This window comes from Pipistrellus hanaki (assembly GCF_964339955.1).
Source record: "Pipistrellus hanaki genome assembly, chromosome: 1".
NCBI classification, from domain to species: Eukaryota; Metazoa; Chordata; class Mammalia; order Chiroptera; family Vespertilionidae; genus Pipistrellus; species Pipistrellus hanaki.
Genome location: NC_140503.1, coordinates 87,453,205 through 87,478,768, shown reverse-complemented (window position 1 = coordinate 87,478,768; position 25,564 = coordinate 87,453,205). Strand labels below are relative to the sequence as shown.

Below are 25,564 nucleotides of genomic sequence, written 5' to 3'. Positions count from 1 at the left end.
GTGGAAGGCAGATTTAGAGCTTGCGAAAGACTTGACTTTGACTTGCCCCTCTGCCATGAAGATGGAAGAGGGTACATGAGAGAGAATGCAAGTGGCTTCTAGGAATAGAGTAGTCCTTGGATGACAGCCTGGGAGAAAATGGTTATACTTCAGACCTACAATCCACAAAATACTGGATTTTGACTTCATTCTGAATGAGTTTAAGATGGATTTTTCCCTGGAGCATCTAAGAGCCTAGGCTAACTAATGCTTTCATGTCAATGTTGGGAGACAAAGCAAAGAACCCAGCTGAGCTTGCCCAAACTTCTGAACTACAGAACTATGAGCTAATAAATTTTGTTTGTTCTTAGTTGCTTAAAACAATAACAACAGATTGGGAGTGGTTTTTTTTTGTCTTTTGACAAGGGGAGGAATTTTTAAAAATACGTTTTTATTAAGTTCTAGCGATAGAAACATCAATGACATGCTCTAGCTGTTCTGGCTCAGTGGATAGAATGTCAGCCTGTGGACTGAAGGGTCCTGGATTTAATTCCGGTCTAGGGCACATGCCCGGGTTGCGGGCTCGATTCCCATAGATGCGTGCAGGACAAAGCCAGTCAATGATTCTCTCTCATCATTGATTTTTCTATCTTTCCCTCTCTCTGAAGTCAATAATATATATATATATTTTAAGAAAAAAAAAAAGAAAAGAAACATTAATGACAGAGAAACATGAGATATGGGCTGCCTCCTGCATGCCCCCTATGGGGATTGAGCTTGCAACCTGGGCATGTCCATCTGAATGGGAATCGAACCAGTGACCTCTTGGTTCCACAACCAGGGCATGTCCCCTGAATGGGAATCGAACCAGTGACCTCTTGGTTCCTGGGTTGAAGCTCAACTACCAAGCCACACTGTCCAGGCACAAGGGGAGGAATTTTGCATCAGAGTTTTTGGTAGTTTTCTGAGCCCCTGTGTGTTTGTTTCTTTTTGGTATAAAGTACATTTCTTTAAAGAATAACTTTATCATTATTTCTCCATTAAAAAAACACTTGATTGGCAAATTTATAGCCTTTGGGAATTGGAGGAAGGAAGGTTGGAATGGATAGATATGGTTGTCTGAAAACTGAATTTAAGATTTCAGTGCATTTCAGTGCTTAAAATTTCTTCATAGGCTTTTGGCATTATTGAGGATAATAATACTAATTGTTGATTTATGTTTAATTTTTTAGCAATTGCTTTATGCAACTCATAGTTTAAAATAATCCCGATTTTTAGAAGATACCCAGAATTGGCATCTAGCTCTTAACATTATGCATCAGTAAAATTTTTCTAGTGTTTTACTAAGGTTAGATTTTAAAAAACCTCAGCTGAGCAGTTCTGGGTTAGTTAGATAAAGTATTGACTTCTTAAAGTGTTAGTTAGTGATTTAAATAGATATTAAATGGAATTAAGCTATTTTAATTTTCTTTTCAGTATTACAAATCCAGGAATAATTATGTTCTAGGAATGTAACAAATTCAGTGCATATATATTTGTTTACATAAATTCTGGTGCACAGATATTTGTGTTATGGTAAATTCTTCTAGTGCTAAGTATAGAGAATATGTCATGTTTATTTAATCATCAGTGGGTAATAACCCATTTGCTTCTTTTTAAGGCATTGCTAACATTGAAAATCTGTGGGTACACTGAAGAGATATGATTGGATCAATGTGTTTCTACCTAGAAACATATGTTTTAAAAACTGTTTGCATGTTCTTATATAAGGTATTTCTCAACTTAATTATTCTTGTTTCATTCACATGGTCAGTGTCTTTCAGCTAGTGAGTTTTGAAATCGAAATAGTGTGTTTTGATTAAAATAAAAAAAGAATAGAAAATATCAGTCCATGGTACATTGTAAAGGTAAGTATTATTTTATCAAACTGAGTTGTGTGCACATAAATACATCTGTAGGATTGAAATATACAGTGTTAGTTTTATGTCTGATTTAGAGATTCATAATATTAGAGGTTCATATTGATTGTACATCCTACAAAAGCATGCAGTTAGTATTCAATTCTTATCACTGTTTTAGTCAGTGAGATGCTCTAACTTCCTAGTGTCTAATTTCTCTCATGGGCATGCGTGCTTTTTTACTATCTTTTATATTATTTCTTTAATTATAGAAACCATTTCTCATTTAGGTTTTTCTATAATGCCTTTCAACAGTTAGAAAAATGAGTTTGATTCTCATCGGATATACACAAATCACTCTATAAACTGATGAACATTGGTGTGAACTGGTAGTTTGAATTATAGTTGATTCAGAGTTGCCCCATGTGATTCTGGATAGGTCATTCAGTCAGTCATTTAATCAGAAGCCCATGATAATGCTTTTGATTGGCTGTTAGTTTGTGGACAGCTATTACTATTCTTTGCACAGGATTGGTTTTCTGGATGATTGAGAGTATTTATTACATAATTGTGGTAAAAATAAAATCTCAGTAATAAATCCTAACTTCTCTTTTATCTTGTTAAAATGTCAAAAGTAAAGGATTCATGAGCTCACTTAGAAGTTTTAAGAATTGTACTCTTTTTCCAGTCCATTGAAAGTTAAACTAAAAGACTGTCAATAGATAAGTTGGGCTCTGTACAACCACTGAAATGACAGTTAAGGAAAAAAGAAATATTCCCTGTGTAAGGGAAACTTGTTTAATATGGTGTACTGTAGTTGTTTGCTCTCCTAATGGGGATATCAGGGAACTGTGTAAGTAATGGGGGAAGCTTCAGAGATGCTTCACAGAAGTGACATTTCCTTAACTTCTGTAAGAGGGTGTCTTTATAGTGGGGACAGGCATGAGATGGGGGTTGGGGAGAATAGAAGTGTATTTTCTACATTGATTAAGTTTCTGAGGTGCAGGTCAAGGTCACTTTTAAGTCTAGGGCTTATTATTATTTCTAAAATATGTTTTTCTTGATCTTAGGGAGGGGGAGAGAAACATCCATTGGCTGCCTCCTACATGCCCTCCACTGGGAATCGAGCCCCAACCCAGGCGTGTACCCTGACCTGGGATTGAACCAGTGACCTCCTGGAGCTTGTGATGATGCTCAACCACGTGAGCCACACTGGCCAGGCTCTAGGGCTTATTTTTAATTGGTATACGCTTTTATAGAAATGTCTTATCCAAGAGGGAAATTAAGAATTTCCAGTTTTACATAAATTGAAGTTAGCATGTTTTCATTTTTTAAAAAATTTACGAACTTAGGAACCTGTGAACTCTTAACTGTCTTGAAATTTACATTCAATCTTTGTCACTATATGTATAGAATGCATTTTTACATTGTTATAAATCTGTGTATGTATTAATTTGTGCTTCACCTTTTTACTTATTCCATAGATATATAATAAGTACACAATATATATAATATTATATATAATATTTAAAAAATGTATCAACATAGTTCATATAGTTTTCCTTTCATGGCAGTGTGCAATTGCATCTTGTTATACCATAGTTCATTTGGCCTTTAACTTGCTTGGAGATATCTGGGATATACTCAGTTTCTTGTCATAAATTCTACAATGGTGAACATTTTTGTTTTATAGTGTGCTTTTCAATAAGTCTTATTTAAGGGACTAGCCTTATTTCCCTTATTGTAAGGGAAACTGTTCCAATGGTAACATCTATTTTAAAAATTGAAATGGCTTCTATACAATATAGCAATGTTTCTAATCATCTGATTTTCAGGACTAGCTTCTGATTAAACCACAGGGGGTTGAAAGCTGTAGAGTCACAATAGTGATATTGTAACCATTAGGTTTGAATGTTAGACATGCCCATACTTTGAAAGTAGTCACTGGTGCTTGTCTTCCCCTTTTTTGATTTTTTTCTTGCTTCCGCTTACTTGCATTTCTTTTCCCACAGTTGTTTGTTGCTGGTTTGATTGTGCTGCTGTTAGATGAGCTGCTACAGAAGGGTTACGGCCTGGGGTCTGGTATTTCCCTCTTTATTGCCACCAACATCTGTGAAACCATTGTCTGGAAGGCCTTTAGTCCCACTACTATTAACACTGGCAGAGGTACAGCACAGTGACTGCGACTGCATGAGTGTTGCTGGATGTGTGTTGAAAAGTAACACGTAATGGAGCAGTACATGCCTGTAGATATCTCGGCTTACTGTTCCAGTGGACAATTGATGCTAATTATTCAAAATTATTAGCAGAGATTTGTGGAGTCTGAAATATTACTTCAAAAAGAATATCTACATTTTAGCCTCTGCTTATTCAAAATTTCAGTGGTCCCAAGCATTTGAACATTTTTATTTGCTTAAGCTATTGCTGCAGAACTCATGAATTTGATCAATTTCAGCATTGCAAGGGGGATCAAAAGGTAGTGGATTAAGATTTTTGAGATGAAAAAATCTGTTATTCTTTGTATCATCAGGGAGCACTAATACTTTTGCTGCTATTCTACTTGGCTTGGTATTTGCACCTAAATTTTGAAAATTTCTACTCTTTCCTTTTACCTATTTTTACTTCTCTCAAAATGCCATGCTAGATTTGAAAGGGTTAACATCTAAGCTGATCCGAGCCTTAAAATAGCAACAACGGTTTATTAATGTTCATGGTAAAATGAACTTAAAGGCAAGCTTGGTAGAGTAACATGTATCTTTTGAATCTGACCTCTACTCTGCTTTGCTGCTGCCATTCCCCCCCTTACCCGCAGCACTCTCTGCCCTTCTTGAAACTAAAGAAGCAAAGCATTATGAATGAAATAGTTTTTTGGCTTACTCTACTTTGGTTGTTTCCATCAAAAACTTCTCTTGAGAAACTTCATATTTATGCTAAAAACATACATTTTGCCTCAATGATCAAAATATTTTAGAAGCTCCACATATGGCTATATTATAAATGCTGATGAATTATTTTCACTCATTTTTTGCTGCGTACTAGAGTTCCAAGGTTATTTGTTTTGACCTTTGGGAGAACTTTGAATGATGCTTCTACAGTTAGTTAATTTTTCTCTTGGTTTATCAGGTACCGAGTTTGAGGGTGCAGTCATAGCTCTCTTTCATTTACTGGCCACCAGGACCGACAAAGTCCGAGCTTTAAGGGAGGCTTTCTACCGTCAGAACTTACCCAATCTCATGAACCTCATTGCTACTGTTTTTGTGTTTGCTGTTGTTATATATTTTCAAGTAAGTATACTTTCTTTCTAAAGTAAGTGGGATGTGGGTTTTTATTTTGCTGTTAAAGAGAATGCTATTTGAAATGTTTGTTTCTAATAACTCAGTGTTTCAAAATCTAGTCAAGCAAATAATTCCTTTGCGACGGAGGTGTAAATAACAAAAAGTACAATGAAAATGAAATAGAAAGGGATTTCTGTTTGCATGGTTAAGTTTTATAGCATTATCTTTTCATACTCCCTACTGTTTCTGTTTTGGCTTTCTGTATTCTTTATATACTAGAGGCCAGGTGCACAAAATTCGTGCACCGGTGTGATCCCTAGGCCTGGCCGGCAATCAGAGCGCCGCTCGCTCTCTTCAGGGCGATCTGCAGGGCAGTTGGGCTCCCGCCCGACTCCCTCAGCGCCTGGGAGCCAGGTGCAGTCCCGCTCCGCCTCCGCTGCTCGCTGTCTGTGAGGCAATTGGCGGGGAGGTTGGGCCCTGCTTGCACTCACCTTGACCTGGCACCACCTGCTCATTTGCTCCATCATCCGCTGCTGTCCCGCTCTTGTTGGGGCCCATTGGGGCTGCCAGGGCCGCATTGCTGACCCCGCCATGTTCCACGCTGCCCCCTGGTCGTCAGCACACGTCATAGTGAGCATCAAACTCCCGGTTGACCTCCCAGTTGAGGGGAGAATTTGCCCATTATGCTTTTATTATATAGGATTATATAGGATGTACAGTTTCTCTTATTCTGAATTTTCACTTTGTAGGGATTTCGTGTTGATTTGCCCATCAAGTCGGCTCGGTATCGAGGACAGTACAGCAGCTACCCCATCAAGCTCTTCTACACCTCCAACATCCCCATCATTCTTCAGTCAGCCTTGGTGTCAAACCTCTACGTTATTTCCCAGATGCTGTCTGTTCGATTCAGTGGAAACTTTCTAGTTAATTTACTAGGACAGTGGGCAGTGAGTATTTTATTATTTATTCAAGTGTTTCCGTTTATTGTAATTTGCATTTCATAGTTATATTTTTAAACTGAAAGACATGAGCCATCATCGAAGTAGTTGCTGTAACATTTTTAGAGTCACTTAAGTAGGAAGCATTTTTGCATCTCTTTTGAATGATCTTTTAAGCTAAAATCACATGGTTCTCATGATTCTCTGTTTTATAATCTCATTCCACTATTGTCTGGAATGTTTTTTAAAAGAAGCTATTTGTTGATAATATATGGAATACAGAAATCAACCTTTCCTGTTTCTCCCTGGTTTTCAAAGCCTGCATGGCACTAAATTGGTTTGTGATTAACTGGGCAGGAGACAGGCATGTAATTACTAAACTGAAGAGAGAACAGATGCTAGAAATAGAATTCAGTAAATTCTAACTTCCTTTTATTTGGGCTTGGTATCAGAGTTTCTTCTAAAGCAGTCCACCTACATTGTTATCGAAGTGTTATGTGGGATTGGATTGAAATCTGATTGGTTTAAATTCTATCACCCGACCAAGGAGTGTTTTTCTCTCCTTTAAAGCTATAGAAGTAAAAAATACTAAGATCCTTTATTCTTTTGCAGAGTATGTAATTCTAGAATTTATATTGCACTAAAGAATATTATTTTTAGTCATTATACTGAAGTATGGTGCTTAATGTATTGTGCATCTTAATATGCTATCTTTTACATTATAAGTTATAGTGACTGACATATCTTTGTTTTTACTGAAGGTAATTTTAAAAAGAAATTTAACAGGGTGAGATAGTGGTTTTTGAATGTTAGTTGGAAGAAATAGGATTTGCTCTATTTATAATGTTCCTTTTCCATTCATTTAACAGAAATTTGATTAATAATAGTCCAGCTATAATTATTACTATAAAAATTTCAAAGTAATAAGTGGATTGAATGGTTGTATAAAATATGTTGTGACCTTGACTAAGATTTTGTTAAAATGAGAGAATTATTGAATTTGTCTATAAACAATGCTTTTGATTTGGTAATATTAATTCTAGGGGCACAGTAAAAGAATCATTTGGAAGTATAAGTTCAAGAATCAAGATAAATTAATCTTTGCAACCAAAATCTTCTTTCTCACATCCTGTATCCCAAATGTTTTATTTAATAAGAGCAAATACATGCGGGTCCCATTTCTGTTATTACAAAAATTCTTAAATATTTGTGTTGCTAAAAATCCCATTGTATATATTTATCAAGACTCATACAAACAAATAATGTTTAGGCAGTGAGTTGTTAGACTTCTGTCAATATTTCAATTGATTACATTATTTTAAAAAATATATATATTTTATTGAGTTTTTACAGAGAGGAAGAGAGAGTTAGAAACATCAATGAGAGAGAATCATCGATCAGCTGCCTCTTGCACACCTCCTACTGGGGATGTGCCCGCAACCATGGTACATGTCCTTGACCGGAATCGAACCTGGGACCTTTCAGTCCGCAGGCCAATGCTCTATCCACTGAGCCAAATCGGTCTCAACTTGATTACATTCTTAATAGAATTCTTTGAAATGAAAGAACCATGTTTAAGAAAGGGTTTTAATGTATTGCATACTCTTTTTATGTTTTTTTTTTTTTTTAATTTTATTGATTTTTTACATAGAGGAAGGGCGAGAGATAGAGAGCTAGAAACGTTGATGAGAGAGAAACATCGACCAGCTGCCTCTTGCATACCCCCTACTGGGGATGTGCCCGCAACCAACGTACATGCCCCTGACCGGAATCGAACCTGGGACCTTTCAGTCTGCAGACTGATGCTCTACCACTGAGCCAAACCGGTTTCGGCTCTTTTTATGTTTTTATTCTCTTTTGTTGGAAGTATTACAGCTGTACCCTTCTTGTTTTCCTCGTTGACCCCACTCCTCTCTGCTCCTGTCCATTCCCCAGGCCTTCATTGCATACTTTTATATAGTTTAGAAAATTTTAGATTCTAAATGTAATAAGAGATTGACTATAGCCCAAGTTGGTTTGGCTCACTGGATAGAGTGTTGGCCTGAGGACTGAAGGGTCCCAAGTTCGATTCTGGTAAGGGGTGTGTGCCTTGGTTGGAGGCTCAATTTCTTTCTCACATAGATGTTTCTCTCTCTCCCCATGCCTTCCACTCGCTTAAAAAAAAAAAAAAAATTAATGGAAAAATATCCTTAGAATTAACCGGGGGAAAAAAGAGATTGACTATAAATGTAGTCTTATTTCTATTTTATCATATATTTTTTCTTAAATCACTCTTTTGTTATTAATATATCTACATCTTTATGTAAGAGATGCTCACTATATAATTTTGAAGGAATAAAGATATTAGATATAAAAGCAAATCTTATTTATAGCCATTAGCTGTAGGTGCTTTGAGCTCAAACCATTGTCATAATTTTTGAGGAGTTTGAAAAGTTATAACGTATGCTTGACAAGTTAGGTTGGCTATTTGTTATTTTCCTTCTTGTTCTGTAGGATGTCAGTGGGGGAGGACCTGCTCGCTCTTACCCGGTGGGAGGCCTTTGTTATTATCTTTCTCCTCCTGAGTCTATGGGTGCCATATTTGAGGATCCTGTCCATGTGGTGGTTTATATCATCTTTATGCTGGGATCATGTGCATTCTTTTCCAAGACGTGGATAGAGGTGTCTGGTTCCTCAGCCAAAGATGTAAGTATTTGCTTTATTTCAAAATAAAAATAATTTATAAATTTTAGATGTCAAATCATATTTTTGTAAATTAAACTTTAATTCATACTTTAATAATGAGGTAATCTGACCTCCCTGTAGGGTTAAAATTGGTTCCTAATAGCTGAAACATAGACTTTACAATGGTTTGTGACTCTCCAAAGCTCAACCCTACCTGACAAAATATTATTTCTTAGTATTAATTTTTCTTGAGAGGTGATAGTGAAAAATGATTGAGAACACTGGCTTAGTTTGTGGGTACTGTGGTTGTGCAGTATTGTAGCCTCAGTGTCCTCAGATTTAATAGGAATGATATGCCAGTGCCTACTTTGGGGTTCTTGTTACCTTATTAGTGTGTAAAAAGCACTTCACACAGAACCGAGTGATAGTGAACAGTGTAATGCTGGTTTGATTTTAAAAGTTGTGTTTTTCTCGACAGGTAGCTAAACAGCTTAAAGAACAGCAAATGGTAATGAGAGGCCACAGAGATACCTCTATGGTCCATGAGCTTAATAGGTAAGGTCATTTGATTTCATTTTTTGCAGGGTGGGGGCAGGCAACATATACTCAGTTTTTCAGTCTTTCGTTTCTTGCCAAATGTTCTTTATTTGTTTAAATTCGTATTTTCAGCATTTCTACTTCACACAAAGACCAAAATTTAACATAAAAGTTAATTGTTCTCATCAAAATGACAACTAAATTAGTTTAATTGGAATTGTGTTCCCCTTCACAGCTCAGCCAAGTGTTAAGATACAGATGGGAGGTTCTCCTTATTGGCTGGCTGTACAGAAAATCACCTGGGAGCTTTTAAAAACTACTAACATCCCATCTTCAGGAATGGTGATTTCTTTGGTCTGGAGTGGGTGGGTCCCAGTTTTTGGTAACAGCTTTATTGGTATAATTCACATACTGTGTAATTCACTCATTTGAAGTATATGGTTTAGTGTTCTTAATTTTTTAAAAACAGTATATTCAGTGTGTGTAATCATTATATTCTAATTTTAAAAACATTTTTACCACTCAGAAAGAAACCTTGTACCCATTAGTTATTTCCCATTCCAACCCTTCTCGCCCCCTCCAGCCCAAGGAAACTTTTTACCCTCTGTCTCTATAGATGTGCCTATTCTGAACATTTCATATACTATAAGGAATCATATAATTTTTTGTGAGTAGCTTTTTTTTTTTTTTTTACTTAGCATAGTGTTTTCAAAGTTCATCCATTCTCTGTGAATATTCCATTGTGTGGATAGCATTTATCCATTCACTAGTTGATAGATACTGTATTTGGGTTGTTTCCACTTTTTGGCCATTATGAATAATGCCGTTATGACCATACTTATACGAAGTTTGTGTGGAAGTATGTTTTCATTTCTCTAGGAATGGAATTGTTGAGTCATACAGTAATTGTTTCACATGTTGAGGAACTGCCTTACAGAGGGGCTATATATGTGTGAAGGTTCCAGTTGCCACACATCCTCTCCAGCACTAGTTTTTGCTTTTTGATTAGTATATAGCCACCTACTGGGTATGAAGCGATATCTCATTGTGGTTTTTATTTGCTTTTCCTTGATGAGAAATGATGTTGAGTATTTTTTCATGTGCTCATCAGCCATTTGTGTATTGTCTTTGGAAAAATGTCTGTTCAAATATTTTGCTCATTTTAACTAGTTTTTTGTTAATCCTCACCCAAGGATATTTTTCCCATTGATTTTTGAAAGTGGAAGGGAGAGAGGAGGGTGAGAGAGATCCAAGAGATTGATGGGAGAGAGACACATGGATTGCTTGCTTCCTGAAGGCGCCCCCACCTGGGTTGGGGGTCAAACCAAAGTATGAGGTATATGCCCTTAACTGGGAATCAAATCCATGAACCTTTGGTCCCTGGGCTGATGCTCTAACCACTGAGCAAACCAGCCAAGGTTATTTTGCTCATTGTTTTTTTATTACTGAGTTGTAAGATTATTTAAAGAACATTTTGGATGTCTCTTGTTAGGTATATTATTTACAAATATTTTGTCATTCTTTGGGTTGCCCTTTCACTTTCTTAATGGTATCCTTTGATGAACAAGTTTTTAATTCTGATGAAGTTCACTGTATCTGTTTTGTCTTGGATGCTTTGTGCTGCTGTTGTATCTAAGAAACCACCATTGCCTAACCCAAGGTCATAAAGATTTCTTTTCTCTTAGGAGTCTCAGCTTAGATTTCAGTCTGTGATCTACTTTGAACTAAGTTTTGTTTGGTGTGAGATAGGCATTCAGATTCTTTTGCATGTGGATATCCAATTGTTCCATAATTATTTGTTGAACAGGCACTAGTATTTATATTTGAATTTTATTTATTGAGAACATAGACTGCAGAGAATAGTATAATGAATCTGCCATGTACCCATGTATATCTAGCTTTAATAGTTACTATTCCGTCATTTTACCCTAATCTTTTTTCTTTTTCTTTCTGGAGAGTATTTTAAATACAATCCCCTTATTTTTAAGTTCTCCAGGTGGTTATAACATGCAGCCATGGTCCAGTTACTGTTAGAAGATTATCCAAATCTTGTCACATAAATATGTCATTTAGAAATCATTTTAAAATTCACTGTTCATTTAGAAGAAGGAGCTAAAGGTTACCCATTTTAAAATATTAAACATTTTAATACTTAAATCTAGTTGAGGATTCTGATCTGATCAAAATCTTTACGCCTTTCTTGGCTGTTAACTGGCTTTTCAAAATCAGGGAGCAAGTCATTTCCTTCGTCAGTTTTCATCAACATGTAACCACTATGGACAGCCCACCAGTACTGCAGACTTCTCTGTTAGATAATTACACTTCTACTTACATATTACTGCTTTTGTTGCCCCTTTTCAGTCCCCTCTGCTGCCTGACTTGGTTTTGTCTTCCAGGTATATCCCCACCGCAGCTGCATTCGGCGGTTTGTGTATTGGCGCCCTGTCAGTGTTGGCCGACTTCTTAGGGGCCATTGGCTCTGGCACTGGAATTCTGCTTGCAGTCACTATTATTTATCAGTATTTTGAAATATTTGTTAAGGAACAGGCTGAAGTAGGTGGGATGGGTGCTTTGTTTTTCTAAATGCTTCAATATTTTTGTGTGAAGGGAAAACATTTTGACACATTGTTTTTGTCAAATAATGCTGACTCCACTCCCTCCCCCCCCCTTTTTTTAAGTGCTAACTGTCCCATTTTTGAAATGGGCACCAAGCTTAAGTCTGTGTGCAGCATTAGTACCAGCTGCCTTAAAACTGAAGTTTACATTACTCGTTAGAACATGTACATGTAGTGTTGCCTGTCATGCTGGAAACCAATGTCCCTGCCTTGCCCTGTTCAGTTTTGACGGTGAGGTAATGTGGATCAGTTTTGCAACATTCAAAACACTCAGCATTTCCCCCACTTGTTTAAAATTTAGTTTAAATTGCCACTTTCCAGTATTTTGGGCTTATCTATATTTTAGATATAATTTTTATACTTTTTGTGTAGCATCCATGTTCCAGCCCTCCCTCTTCATCCCTTCCCTTTGTCCCTTCTCAAAGCAGCCACTTAGCCCAGATGGGCCAAGTCAAGCTTTTGTCATTAGAAAAACTGCTTGTAATTACTATTCATGTTTTCCATTCTTCTTCCTTCCCAGTGACAGCGCGGTTGGTGCTGTTTTTACTGTATTGGCTATGCCTTTGAATCCCAAGTCACTTGAGAAAGATCTTTCAAGATACTGTGCCCCAGTTGTGTTTTTCTTTTTTTTAATCCCTAGAGACATAATTCTCAAGCAGTGTCTGTAGTTCAGTGGGGGTGAACAATGAGTAATTCATGCTAGGAATCTGTGTACGTTGTTGTACTTTGTAGCAGCAACATGAGTGTAAACAGTAGACAATAAACTTTTATTTAATACAACTGTTTCAGTTGTGTTGGAAAAATAAAAAAAAAATCTCAAATTAAGTGCTTCGTGTAAGTTCATTGTATTCATACAAAATCTATCCTGAGATGCCTATTGCAAGAGGTAAAATGTTGACCTAATATATAATTCAGGTCTCTTCTAACCCCTTGAGTTTATTAGGAATACCTAATAAATTTCTTGGATTAGGTTAGATAACAGCTTAAGTTAAAGAAAATGGATTAAACATATTTGCATTTAGCATTTAAATGAAGACTATAGCTTACCTATAATTATAATTCCATACCACCACATGCATATTTTTTATTTTATTAAAAAGGTAATTTCAAATTTCCATTAAATTTAGCTGAATACAAAGTCTTAGTGAAGGAGACCTTATGGCCTTATTTATAAAACAAAAACATGGCTACTCTCCTCAAGCTTCAAAATTTCAGGAAGGGCACTTCAAAAGGCTTTGTATTTGCATGTTTCAGCGCCAGAGCATAGGAATACACCCTAGCATCCACTGTCAGATGTTCTTCAGTTACCAGTGCTACAGGAAGCAAAGAATATAAGTCAGACAATGATGTTAATAAAAGATAATACCCCTTGTCATTCAGTCAATATTTACTGGGCAATTACTATACACCAGTCCCTATGCTAGATGCAGGTAAAAGTGAACAAGACATTTTCTGCCTTCAAGGATCTTACTCTAGTGGAACTGTGTGTGTGTGTGTGTATATACATATATACATATATTCATACATACACACACACACACACACACACACACACACACACACACATATATATATGCCTAAGTGACCATGATGACCAAACAACTGGAACAACTGGTTCCACCAGCGGGCAGACACAATATAGGAGCTGCCTCCTGGTGGTCAGTGTGCTCCCACAGCCAACCTCCTGAGGGGTCCCACGCCTCAGGTGGCAGCTGGCAGGCCCTGATCAGGACTGGGCAAGATGGCCCCCATAGGCCCTGATCACCAGCCAGGCTTAGGGACCCCACCTGTGCACAAATTTTGTGCAATGGGCCTCTATAAAAGCAGGGTTACATTTCAGCTTGGGACAAGAGCAAAAAAGAATAAAGAAGAGCATATCAGAGATGATGATTTTGTGTGTTAAAATAGCAAAGCTTTATAGATTCACTTTTTCATTTATAGCTCACTACTGGACTCTGCTAATATGAAGCTGTATAGCGATGAATACTCAGTTATTTATTGAAGACTCATTCGTGTGTCTTTCCTGCTGCTAGGGGATAATTTTGCACATACACGTTAACTGTGTGCATGGTAGGATTAGAATTCTATAAAAAATGATATCTCGGAGCCCTAAGTGATTTGGCTCAATAGATAGAGCATTGGCCTGCGGACTGAAAGTTCCCAGGTTCGATTCCGGTCAAGGGCATGTACCTTGATTGCAGGCACAAACCCAGTAGGGAGTGTGTAGGAGGCAGCTGATCAATGTTTCTAACTCTCTTATCCTTCTCCCTTCCTCTCTGTAAAAATTCAATAAAATATATTAAAAAAAAAAAATGAGATCTCAGACTTATTACAAAGAACTTTAATGGAGGTTATCAGATTTCAAATTTGTTTTGTTTTCCTAGCCACTTGTTTAGGGACACGCTGAGACATTTTAATTCTTGGAGGCAGGGTTATGTCCTCATCTGCATGCAGGTGCTTGGTAAGTGTTGAAAGCTTATTCCTTGTAGCAAGCTAAACTCAAGAACCAACCTTCCTACTTTTCAAATGTGATGAATAAATGATTTGATTACTATCTTTTGATTCTAGTAAAGCTAGGAGAACTGGTTCTTTTACCCCTCCCCCTTCCCTATAACCCTTTCTACCTACCTTCCTCTCTTGCTTCATATTTTCCCCTTTTCTAAGGCCAGAAGGGAAGTTAACTTAGGTGGAAGGAAGAAGGAATTTAAAAATAAAATTTGCTGATATAAAAAAATAATAAAAAGAGCATATAACATTTAAGCACTGTGTGTCAACATTATCCCATTTATTCATGTCTCCACAGACTGACTAGGGGCTATCTAGTCCATATATGAGAGAAGCTCAGAGAGGCTATGAAACTTGTTCAAAGTCATAACTAATAAATGTTTGAGCCTCTAACCCAGTCAGATTTGTCAGACTCAAAGTTAAATCCTGCCTGTAATTGATGGCCATGGCTTTATCTGAGGAAATACCTAATAAATTATTGAGTCTTCAGTACAAGTATTTCTAATTTTGACTTTGAATTTAAAGGTGGCTTTTACCTTAGGTTTAATTTTTAAAACGGCAAAGTAGGAATGGGAACTTTCTGGGAATCTGAAATCACCGCAGTTTTTGAAAGACCCACTTTACTTTTTAAACAAGCAACAGACATTAGAAATAAAATTATAAGCCATTGGTACCTAAGGGAGGTAGAAAGAGACTGTTCTCAAAGCTTCAGGTGAAACAGGGCTTTGAATTAGTTTTTAAAACAGAAATTAGGTAAGTGAACAGGCACCCCGCTCAGCCTGTGCAGAGAAGCTTCTTAAAAGGCCTCTCATGTCTTCAGTGCAGTGTATCCTGATGTACTTCTATCAAAGAACATCTGTCCACATAACCTTATTTTTTATTTAATTAAAAAAAAATCCCTAACAGATGAGCTGGCCAGGAATTTCACAATAAATTGCTAACTATATGACCAATAATTTACTAAGGGTCACACAGCTAGTTTGTATGGTTCATTATATCAGCACATTGCACTTGGCATATAGTAGATACCAATATTTATAGAAGGAATATTATTCAATTCTCCTTTAACTTATACCTGCACAAAGAACCATCTAACAACTAGCATATTTGAGAATCAGCTAAGTGATATCTAATTACACCTCTGCATTGTCATGGGTTAAAGATTTAAGGTGTAGAATAGTTTGGGCTAATTAGCGGGAATATAATGTTGTCTCTTCTAAGGAGAAGAAAAGCCCCCGGCCGAAAGCTCAGGTGAAAGCTTTCATTGACATGGGATGTTTTGCTCTTTTTTCAAATTCTATGCCACCAGAAAGGAAAAGTATTATTGGCTTTACAACAGTTTCTAGGTATTTGACTTTAAGGAGGAAGAATATAAAGAAACAATTCTCCTTAGTTCCCCTTTGCTGGGGATGGGGAGGAGGAAACCAGAGAAAGTTTGGTAATAATCTCAGGAAAGCTTACCTTCAAGTCTCTTCATCAGGTCATTCTTTGGTAAGGAAATTACTTCCACAAATTCTAAACAAACAAACCACAAGTGAAAACAAAACTAAAGAACGGGAGAGCCTACCAGAATAACACAAATGCCTGTAGCCATTACCACTACATTAAGCCATATACATTGTCAGCCACTGCGAGTTGAATAACGTACCTCCATCTCCTGAAAATAAACAGAAGGAGAAAATTTTAGCAAGGCCTGGAGTGGTAAAACATTGGAAGATTTTTGTGCAAGACAAATAGAATCTGAGAGTAGTAGTCCTTGGACAAAATGAAAGGTGAGGCAGAGGGTGGCTGCCTGTCAACTTGAAAGGGAGGGAGGGAGGAAGGGGAACATTTTTTAATTGCTTAAGATGCTGGAAACTTCACCCATACCACTTCACCTTTTTTGTTGTTAATCCTCACCTGAGGATATTTTTACCATTAATCTTTAGAGAGTGAAAAGGAGGGAGAGAAAGAGAAAAACATTGATGTGTGAGACACATCGATAGGTTGCCTCCTGCATGTGCCCCAACCAGGCTGGGGATGGAACCTGCCACCTAAGTGCTTGGACTGACACTCTAACCACTGAGCACACCAGCCAGGGCCTTCCATCTTTTCTTAACCTCACTTCAATATCTACACAGTCTGCATGAGTGCTAACTCAGAACATACTGGTCTTTGAAAATAAAAAGGCTATCCTATATAATAAAAGCCTAACATTCTAAGTGTCTGGTTGGCCATTCAACCAATCAAAGCATAATATGCTACGGCCTCTCAATTGCTTGCTATGATGTGCACTGACCACCAACGGGCAGATGCTCTGATCAGTAGGTGAGCTTGCTGCTGGAGTCCGGCTGATCAGGACTGAGCAAGATGGGCTGGACATGCCCTGGAGTCCTCCAGGTGTCCCTCCCCAGGCTTTATCATGCACAGGTGGGGTCCCTCGGCCTGGCTTGCTCCCTCTTGCAATCCGAGACCCTTTGGGATGTCGGAGAGCCAGTTTTGGCCCAATCCTGCAGGCCAAGCCGAGAGACCCCACTGATGCACAAATTCATGCACTGGTCCTCTAGTAAGAATATAATAGAAGCCTGGGTCACAAAATTTATCATGTTCACCATTTTTAAAGTTATAATTCAGTAGTATTAAATAGGTTTACATTGTTGTGCAAACATTAGGACTATCTCAAGAACTTTTTCATCATCCCAAATGGAAACCTGTTACCCACTGAACACTAACTTCCCCATCCCTATACCTCTGTTTTCTGTCTCTATGAATGCACTAACTCCAGGTATCTCCTATTAGTGCAGTCACACATTATTTTTCCTTCTGAGTCTGGCTTCTTTCACTTAGCACAATGTTTCTAAGGTTTATCCAAGTTATAGCATGTATCAGTCTCTTACGGCTGAATTTTATTCCATTACATGAATATACCACATTTTGTTATCCATCTGTTAATGGAAGCTTGGGTTGCTTCTACCTTTAGGGTATTCTGAGATGCTATATGAACATTGGTGTACAAGGTATCTGTTTGAGCCCCTGCTTTCAATTTCTAGGAGTATAATTAGGTATATACCTACGAGTGTTACTGCCACATCAATTTGCTACTTAAAAAAATCAAGCATTTAAAATAAGCCGCAATGGGATGCCAAAGCATTTAGGAACAACTAAAGGATAGGAAATGGAAGGCATCACTCTCATACAGGATTTCTTATGATGTATGTATGATCACCTTGTTTGAGGGGGTGGTGAGGAACTGAGGCATTAAAGCTTCTAATTCCAAACTTGCAAAGAAATAGAGAGCAAAGAATTTACTGAAAGCTTTTCTAAGAGTTAAGCTGCTGTTCTGTAATAATTACTTATGCCAATCCTATAAATATGAAGATATAAATCAGTGATTTTGATGATCTTCAGTGTTTACTATTTAGCTTCATACAGAAAATATGGAAATGTGTAATTTAACATTTTATTTTAAGAAATCATAAAAATAAGAGGTAAAAGAATAATGCTAAAATACACAAGATTATGAAAATAGCCAGGAATACTCATGAAGCTTCTGCAAAAGACAATTATTCTTTTGACCAATCAAAAATCAATCTAGTAACTTAGAAGTTAAATGATATTTAATGGAGTTCATCTACCTTCAATGTAGCTCACTTACCTGGATTTGGCTTGGGTCTTACATTTTCAGCCTCATCTCCATTAATAGTTACTGTCACGATGTGTGTGGTACAGTTTGACAAACCTGGATCCACACATACAGCTATAGAGAGAAGCAGCAGGTCATTTTTACAGACACCAGTCAGATGTCATGTTTCATGACTTAAATGTCTTTGGAAGAAGACTGGTCTCATAATTCCTTTAACACAGAATTTATGCATGAAAACTAGTTTAATTCTAGTCAGTATATGCTGTAGGGCTGTAGAGCATAGAAGTAGTCAGTATTCATGTTTTCCCCAGAGTTCCTGCGTAACATTTGGTAAGTCTGAGGGGTTAGATGGTCCTACTGACATGTAAATCCTTTTACTACATCAAGAAAAAAATCTCCAAAGGAGCATGGCATGTGCATAAGGCATGAATATAATAAAGTTCAGATGTGAGAAACTCTGGAAGGCAACACAATTTCCTAATTCTTCTCCAGTTTCAGGTCCTTTCTGTTCAAACTTCCTCTCATTTGGAGGAGATGGGAAGTTTACGTGCCCAAATCTAATTATGATTTCTCTTCAGTGAATTAGCTGAAATAAAATTTATCTGAATTCTTCCCATAAAGAACACCCAAACAATCAATCCTTTTATACACAGAAGAATCTACTATCCCAAGTGCACCCCTGGAAAGCAATACAAACCTGGAGAACATTCAGCAACATCACCTTTATAGCCCGTTTCTTCTTCCAGCTCCCGCAGAGCAGCTGCTTCGGGGCTTTCGTTATCATCTATGAGACCTGGAAGTCCAAATCATTTGTGAGGTGGGAGGCGGAAGTCCACTTTTCTTTGATCCTCTCCTAACACAGCTGCTGCTGAGCTACGTGAGAAGAATCAGAGGATTGTGAAAAGTGGTCTTACAGATAAAGCTGAGGTTTGGAACTTTTATAGGAAAAAAAAAAAAGGACAAAAGCATGAAACCCTGGGCAGATTAAGTTGGTTCTGACAGTTCTCATCTATTCTCTTACTTAGACCTAGATTGTTTCCCAAGCATCTCAGCACTAACTAATAGGCAGCATAACTAATAACAGCATTGGGAGCATCGACTGTGAGGACAAGTGGCTTGGTGGTGCTCACTGGTCCAGGTTTTGGACCTAGCTATGTGTCTACAGCACAGGAAGCCTGTTAACTCAGTTTCCTCTCATGTTAGATGGGGACAGTTGTCACCTATCCCACCTTCCTCCCTCACAGAACAATGTGGAGACCCTGCAGTGAAACGCCAAGATGAAGATCACTTCTGAGGAAGAAGAACAGAAAGGACAGAAGTGAAGGCTGGTGGACTTTACTGTGGTCACTGTGAGAAGTAAGTGGAGAGAGGTCAAGTGGGAGGAGGGCAGTAGCAACTCTGAGTCATTTTCCTGAAAGGAATAAAAATTGCAAAAAGAAAGGTGAAATATAGGCTATTCCATTAATTTCCTTAGTGAATGGTAAGTAAATGAGAGAGAAAATAAAGTTAATTACAGAATGGGATGGTGTTTAAAAATATAAAACTTAAACCACTAATGATAAATGAGATCTAATCTCTTCTGATGGAACAAACCAATTAAATCCTATAATAATACACTGCATAAGTTCTAGATAGCTTAACTTACTGTGCAACTGAAAAGATATTTTAGTGGAAATGAAAACAATTTATTTGGTCTACATACATCCGGGAAGGCCAAGATAGCTTTTCCATTCATCGTTTTTGGAGTCTGGCCTAGTTATTACTATACATTGCTTGTCAGAGGCAGATTGCTAGTGATAGAAGATGAATTGACTAATTAGCAAAAAGCAATTACTCAAAGAGCTAGAAAGAATGTGGGAAAGGAGGGAAGGTGGCCTGGGAAGGTGAGCTGTGACACCGCCTTTCTGTCACCTCGATGGGTTACTGCACCAGGAGAGTGTGGCTGTTGGTGCTGCACTACAGAAATGGTTTTACTGAACTTAGAAGCACAAAAGTTTAAATGTCTAAACCCTGCAGTGCTCAGGCTCTGCCCGACCAGTCCCAAGAAGCAGTTCTGTTCCCTGTGTGCAGACTCACCTGCAGGGAATTCCAGGCAGTATCTGCCCATGGGTGGACGGAACTGTTTCACCAGAATGACACATTCATAGTGAAGAGTTCTTTGCAGTACTGGGATAATCACCACACCTGTCACCAGGAAATAAGACGAAGTCTCTAATGAGAGGTCAGTCTGTTTACAGCAATCTGTTTACAGCAATCTAACTAAAATCCCATATTTTAAGAAATGCTGCATCTGAAATCTACCTTACTTTAGCCACTAGCAACAGGGAGTTAAAAGCTACAGTACTGGCAGTGAACTTGGAAGTTATTCTCACTTAGAAATTAATTATCGAGTCCTCCTGGCTGGTGTGTTGGGTGGTTAGAGTGTTGGTCCATCCACTGAAGGGTCACAGGTTTGATTTCTGGTCAGGGCAGATACCCAGGTTGTGGGTTAAGCTGCGGTCAGGCAGGTGTATGAGGCAATTGATCAAGTTTCTCGCTCACACTGATATTTCTCTTTCCCTTTCCCTTCCTCTCTCTCTGGAGTTAATGAAAACCATATTCTTGGGTGAGGATTTTAAAAAAAGTAGTTAAAGAACAAGCACTCACACTTCCATGTTGTTTATAAATCAAGTGAGTTACCTGGTCTTGCAACAAAAACAAAAACCCACTGGGTCTTAGAAAACACAAACTGCCCAGAAGTAACCTCCTGCTTCCGCCAACACTTTCCCAGCTGGGAAGACAGCACCATGCAAGTACTGTTTGCTTCCAATAAAAAACAGGAACAGAATGGAAAAATAAAAGGGAAAAATAAGAAAGATGTATTTTCTAAATTCCCCTAGACCAGTGTTTCCCAAAGTGTGGTACACGTACCCCCAGGGGTACGGGAAGAGTTTGGTGGGGGTACATGTTGCACCGGAGTTTGGTGGGGATATTCACTGCACCGTGCTTAGCTGCGCCTAATTCTACGTGCTCATGAGTACGAGGGGTACTTAGCGTTACAAAAATTATAGGAGGAGTACATATATGTCAAAAGTTTGGGAAACACCGCAGACCAATGGTCGGGAAACTCATTAGTCAACAGAGCCAAATATCAATAGTACAACGATTGAAATTTCTTTTGAGAGCCGAATTTTTAAAACAACCTTCTTCTAACGCCACTTCTTTAAAATAGACTTGCCCCGGCCATGGTATTTTGTGGGAGATCCACACTCAAGGGGCCAAAGAGCTGCATGTGGCTTGCGAGCCGCAGTTTGCCGACCACGGCCCTAGACCAGAGGCGAATTTCAGGATTGTTTCTGGGACTTTGGCAGTCAAACCATTCATTCTTGGGAGGGTAAGTAAACTGAATGAATAATTGTTTCTTAATCCCATTTCCTTATCCTATATAATAAAAACATAATATGCTATGTGTCTGGCTAACTGTTCAATCAATCAAAGCATAGTATGCTGATGATATGCTAAGGCCACTCAACAGCTCGCTATGATGTGCGCTGACCATCAGGGGGCAGTTGACCAGTTGCTACGATATGCACTGACCATCAGGGGCAGATGCTCCAACCAGTAGGTTAGCTTGCTGCTGGGGTCCGGGCGATCAGGACTGAGTGAGATGGCTGGACATCCCCTGTAGTCCTCCAGGGGGCCCTCCCCAACTGGCCAAGCTCCCACATCCCTCCCCAGCCTCTATCGTGCACCGGTGGGGTTCCTCGGTCTGGCCCGCACACTCTTGTAATCCAGGACCCCTTGGGGGATGTTGGAGAGCCAGTTTTGGCCTGACCCCACAGGCCAGGCTGAGGAACCCCTCTGGTGCACGAATTCATGCACCGGGCCTCTAGTCAGCTATAAACCACATGGATGAGAGTGGGAAGTAGTGCAAATAAGTTTTCCAAAATAAAGGCTCTCACCTAGATCCTTTGAACAGAATACAAAGGATTTCTGAGTCATATCAGATCTAGACTCAGTATATTGCTTCAAATTCTATTGATTTGTGTCTGGCTATAAATATTAGTGTACATCTTTCCCTCAAAAACACTGTGTGGAGCTTAGATATCAGGAGCCAGAAGTTATTTATAAAGAAAGCTCGACTTAGTTACACAAAAACAAAGTATTACAAAAACAAATATTAAATTTAAAGATAAAAGATCATAATTGAAGATCATTCTGCCCTGAGATCTTGGTGACAAACCAAAGCAAAACACAACCCTCATGCACCTTGCCTACTACAATAATGTGTGGTAACTTCTCTTAGGAAGAGTTATAATACAATAGGTTTGCACTCATACCATCAGCTGACTGTCCTTTCTTGGTTGTTCGTTTCACAGTTTCCCAAGTTCTATTTAGGCAAAGAAGAAAAAACAAAATCATTAATGCCAAAGAGGAGAATACTCTTAGGTTTTGTGTGTACAGCAAGAACTTTACAAATGCAGAGCATGCAAATGTACACATGGTCGACAAGACCAAGAAGTACAGATCTGTATTGTTTTAAAAAGCCAATTGTGCTGTCTTACAACTTTTGAAAAGGACCAAAGAAAACCTGCTACGGAACATTTAGCTCTCTGGGTACTGTCACTTGAGTTGCCTTTCAAGTCAATACTCAAAATACTTTAGTTTGGATCATAAATCTACAGGGAGCAGCACAGTTGGTGACAATGGCTTTCGAAGCTGTTAAGCAGTGTGTGTGTGCACGATAAGCCCCCATGAAAAAAGGGTACTCTGCATAATGAGAACGAGTTGGATATTTATACAATTTATATTTTAAAATCTCCAACCTAAAACACACAATTTAGGAAAGCAAGACCTTTCTATTTATTAACTGAGGAATCCTTAAATTTAGGAGAGTGCTCTATTATATGTGTGTGACATCTTATCTAAGAGGAAAATGTCCCTAGAGGAAAATGAGGTAACAGAAGGTTCTTGCTGCTGTTTAAGGCTTCCTTCCTAATTAGCTATTTGTTTCAGAAGAACACTGTACTGAAAATCCAGTTATTGGAACAATCATGTTGTTTACAGGGGGAAGGGCATATGAGAGAAATTCTCCCTTCACTCTCATTCCTTAAGTAAGAAAAAGCAGTGGTAAGAGAGGGGAGTGAAGAAGACACCTGATATGGCTCTGGGAATTGGGATAAGAAAGGCATCAACGTCTCATTACAGTAACAGTGAGCGTAAGATTTGTTACCTGGAGCAAGCCTCATACTTCGTGTCTCGTTTGAGGTTTGGTCATGCCACACTTATATTTTGAAAAAAATTCAGATACTTAATCTAGTTAAAGACACACAACTTTCTGTAAACTAGATCTTTCAATGTTGTATCCACATTTTACAGGGCAAAAACGTTAAAATGAACCTATGAAAATCAAAGACGACTATGACAACTCACAGCTGCCCAACATTCCTGTTAGTAGCAAGAAGCCAACCATAAGCAATTCTGATGTCAGTAACACAGATTGCAAGAGACATAACACCTTTTCGTATAGCTCTCTCTGCTGCCTCTTAAGATTAGTCCTAAGGACTGAAGAAGACAGTGCTAGGAAAAGCACTGAAGGTCCCATCCTAAATACACTAGGAATAAGGGGAAAAGAGTAGCATCATTATAGTGGTTAAGATGAGATAAATAAGCAGTAATAAGCCATCAATTATAAGCAATAAAACAGAAGTGCATTTATAACAAACAATAGAACAAGAATGCCCTTGAAGGCTCTTATTGTCTTAAAGGGACTCTGAGATGTGTACATTGGGTTGAGTAAGAAAATCTTAGTCTCTAATTACCTACTAGCTAACCCATAGCCACAACCTCCTTGAGAGTTTTCTCATTTACAAAGCTAGAGAATTAAGAGCATGTTATCTCGTTAACCTCTTGTAACTTTAGAATTTTGATTCTAATTAAAGTTATTCCATTTTTTAGTCTTTGTTATAGGAAATCCTGTTTTGTTTTCCTCTCTTTAGTCAACCAACACAAGAGATTGGAAGGCCACAAGAGGATGACTTCAATTCTGTCCTGAATGCCAACAAAAGGGCAAATGCCAGCATCCTTTTATACTTCTAAAATTAATTTCACAGCCTCTTCCATGAGTCACACAGTGAAACAAAGGATTCTCTCGCTGCGATTTTTCCTTAAGTACATGCTTTTGTATCAGGTAACATATAAAACATTTTATTAATTTATAAATTGTGGCCTACTGCAAAGTACAGAACTCCATTCTCCCAATGAAAAATGAAATGCCACTGCTTTAGGAAGACCTCTTTGGAGGCCACGAGGAAGACCTATGTGAGGAAGACTGGAAGTGAACATTGAGCCTGCAACCCAGGCATATGGCTTGACTGGGAATCCTTAACCGTGACCTCCTGGTTCAATCACTGAGCCGCGCTGGCCATGACTCTAGTTTTTTCTTACATATCATTTGACAGAGTTTAAAAAGCATATATATAATTTTCTATTTTGTTAGCAAGTTACTAATTTTTTTTTTCATTATTGCTGGGTTGTCTTCATAATCTGCTTTGTGGATGGATGCATGGATTTTACCAAATGAATACACTAAAATAATTATTCCCTTATATTTACAAAGTTTTGGTGAACATCTTTAGGCATAAAACTGATTCCAAATAGTTTTCTTAGCACAGTCTCAGAACCCATGGTGACCTGGCTCTAAACAGCTCTGCCCCCAACCATATCTTTATGGCAATTGATACATGTTGTGAAATGCTTTATGAAAGGTTTTCTTTTCCAATTTACATTTCCATGAGCAAGGTTTAAGCATGTAACTTTTACCTCAAACACAATGTTTCCTCTTTAATTCTAATTTAGAGGTTAGAATTGGTTTAATTAAAAGGAAGAAACCTATACAGTGGTGCCTCGCATAACGAACGCCTCGCACAGCGAACTTTGGACAGGTTTTTCATGAAACCATCGGCCAAAAAGCAGAAAATGGATGAAGATGTGCAAGATTCGGTAGACTCTACTTAGTCTGTCTTAAAATTAAAAAAATGTGTGTTTTTTTAAAAAAAAAAATTATGTTTTTAGATGTATCTAAATAAAAATATGTCATCTTAGCATATTTTTTTTTATGTCATCTTAGCATATTTTATGCTACAGAACGAATTATTTTTTTTAACATGTATTGTTATGGGAAAACGCGTTTCACATAACGAACTTTTCGCATAACAAGCTTGCTCCTGGAACGAATTAAGTTCGTTGTGTGAGGCACCACTGTATTATTAACGATTTTGCTGCTTTATCAGCTTAAATTGGCCTTGTCCCAAAAGTTTTAGGTTCACATTAATCTACTTGGGGAGAATGGTGTTAAAATAACTACCTGACTAGTTATTGTAACTAGTTATTGTAACATATTTATAAATATGCATAGATTGTAAGTTATTCAAACATTCTAACAATAAAAAAACAGCTAAATTAGATTTCTCTATAACATAGTTTCCGATGAAGAAAATATCAAAGTTTATGCCAAACACTAAATAGAGAACTTGAGAACCTCCAATATCAA

The 25,564-nt window shown here is 37.9% G+C and overlaps 2 protein-coding genes across 5 annotated transcripts in view; one reads left to right on the top strand and one right to left on the bottom strand.

The window, feature by feature from the left end:
* SEC61A2 (SEC61 translocon subunit alpha 2) overlaps nucleotides 1-12,727 on the top strand; it is a 29,769-nt gene extending 17,042 nt beyond the window's left edge. The window contains exons 7-12 of one of the 2 annotated variants that reach the window (XM_084876150.1): nucleotides 3,890-4,043; nucleotides 5,001-5,161; nucleotides 5,902-6,099; nucleotides 8,584-8,775; nucleotides 9,233-9,309; nucleotides 11,688-12,727. In XM_084876150.1, the coding sequence (XP_084732276.1) occupies nucleotides 3,890-4,043; nucleotides 5,001-5,161; nucleotides 5,902-6,099; nucleotides 8,584-8,775; nucleotides 9,233-9,309; nucleotides 11,688-11,874 (969 nt within the window). In that variant the 3' untranslated portion in view covers nucleotides 11,875-12,727. The remainder of the gene's footprint in view (nucleotides 1-3,889; nucleotides 4,044-5,000; nucleotides 5,162-5,901; nucleotides 6,100-8,583; nucleotides 8,776-9,232; nucleotides 9,310-11,687) is intronic. The other variant, XR_014794346.1, reaches the window with a different exon arrangement.
* A 253-nt stretch (nucleotides 12,728-12,980) lies between these two features.
* Nucleotides 12,981-25,564, bottom strand: part of NUDT5 (nudix hydrolase 5) — a 42,055-nt gene continuing 29,471 nt past the window's right edge. For 2 of the 3 annotated variants that reach the window (XM_084876336.1, XM_084876337.1), the window contains exons 4-9: nucleotides 22,353-22,402; nucleotides 20,110-20,217; nucleotides 18,731-18,826; nucleotides 18,042-18,147; nucleotides 15,873-15,926; nucleotides 12,981-13,219 (exon numbers count right to left, since the gene is read on the bottom strand). In XM_084876336.1, coding sequence (XP_084732462.1) covers nucleotides 15,893-15,926; nucleotides 18,042-18,147; nucleotides 18,731-18,826; nucleotides 20,110-20,217; nucleotides 22,353-22,402 — 394 coding nt within the window. In that variant the 3' untranslated portion in view covers nucleotides 12,981-13,219; nucleotides 15,873-15,892. The remainder of the gene's footprint in view (nucleotides 13,220-15,872; nucleotides 15,927-18,041; nucleotides 18,148-18,730; nucleotides 18,827-20,109; nucleotides 20,218-22,352; nucleotides 22,403-25,564) is intronic. The other variant, XM_084876335.1, reaches the window with a different exon arrangement.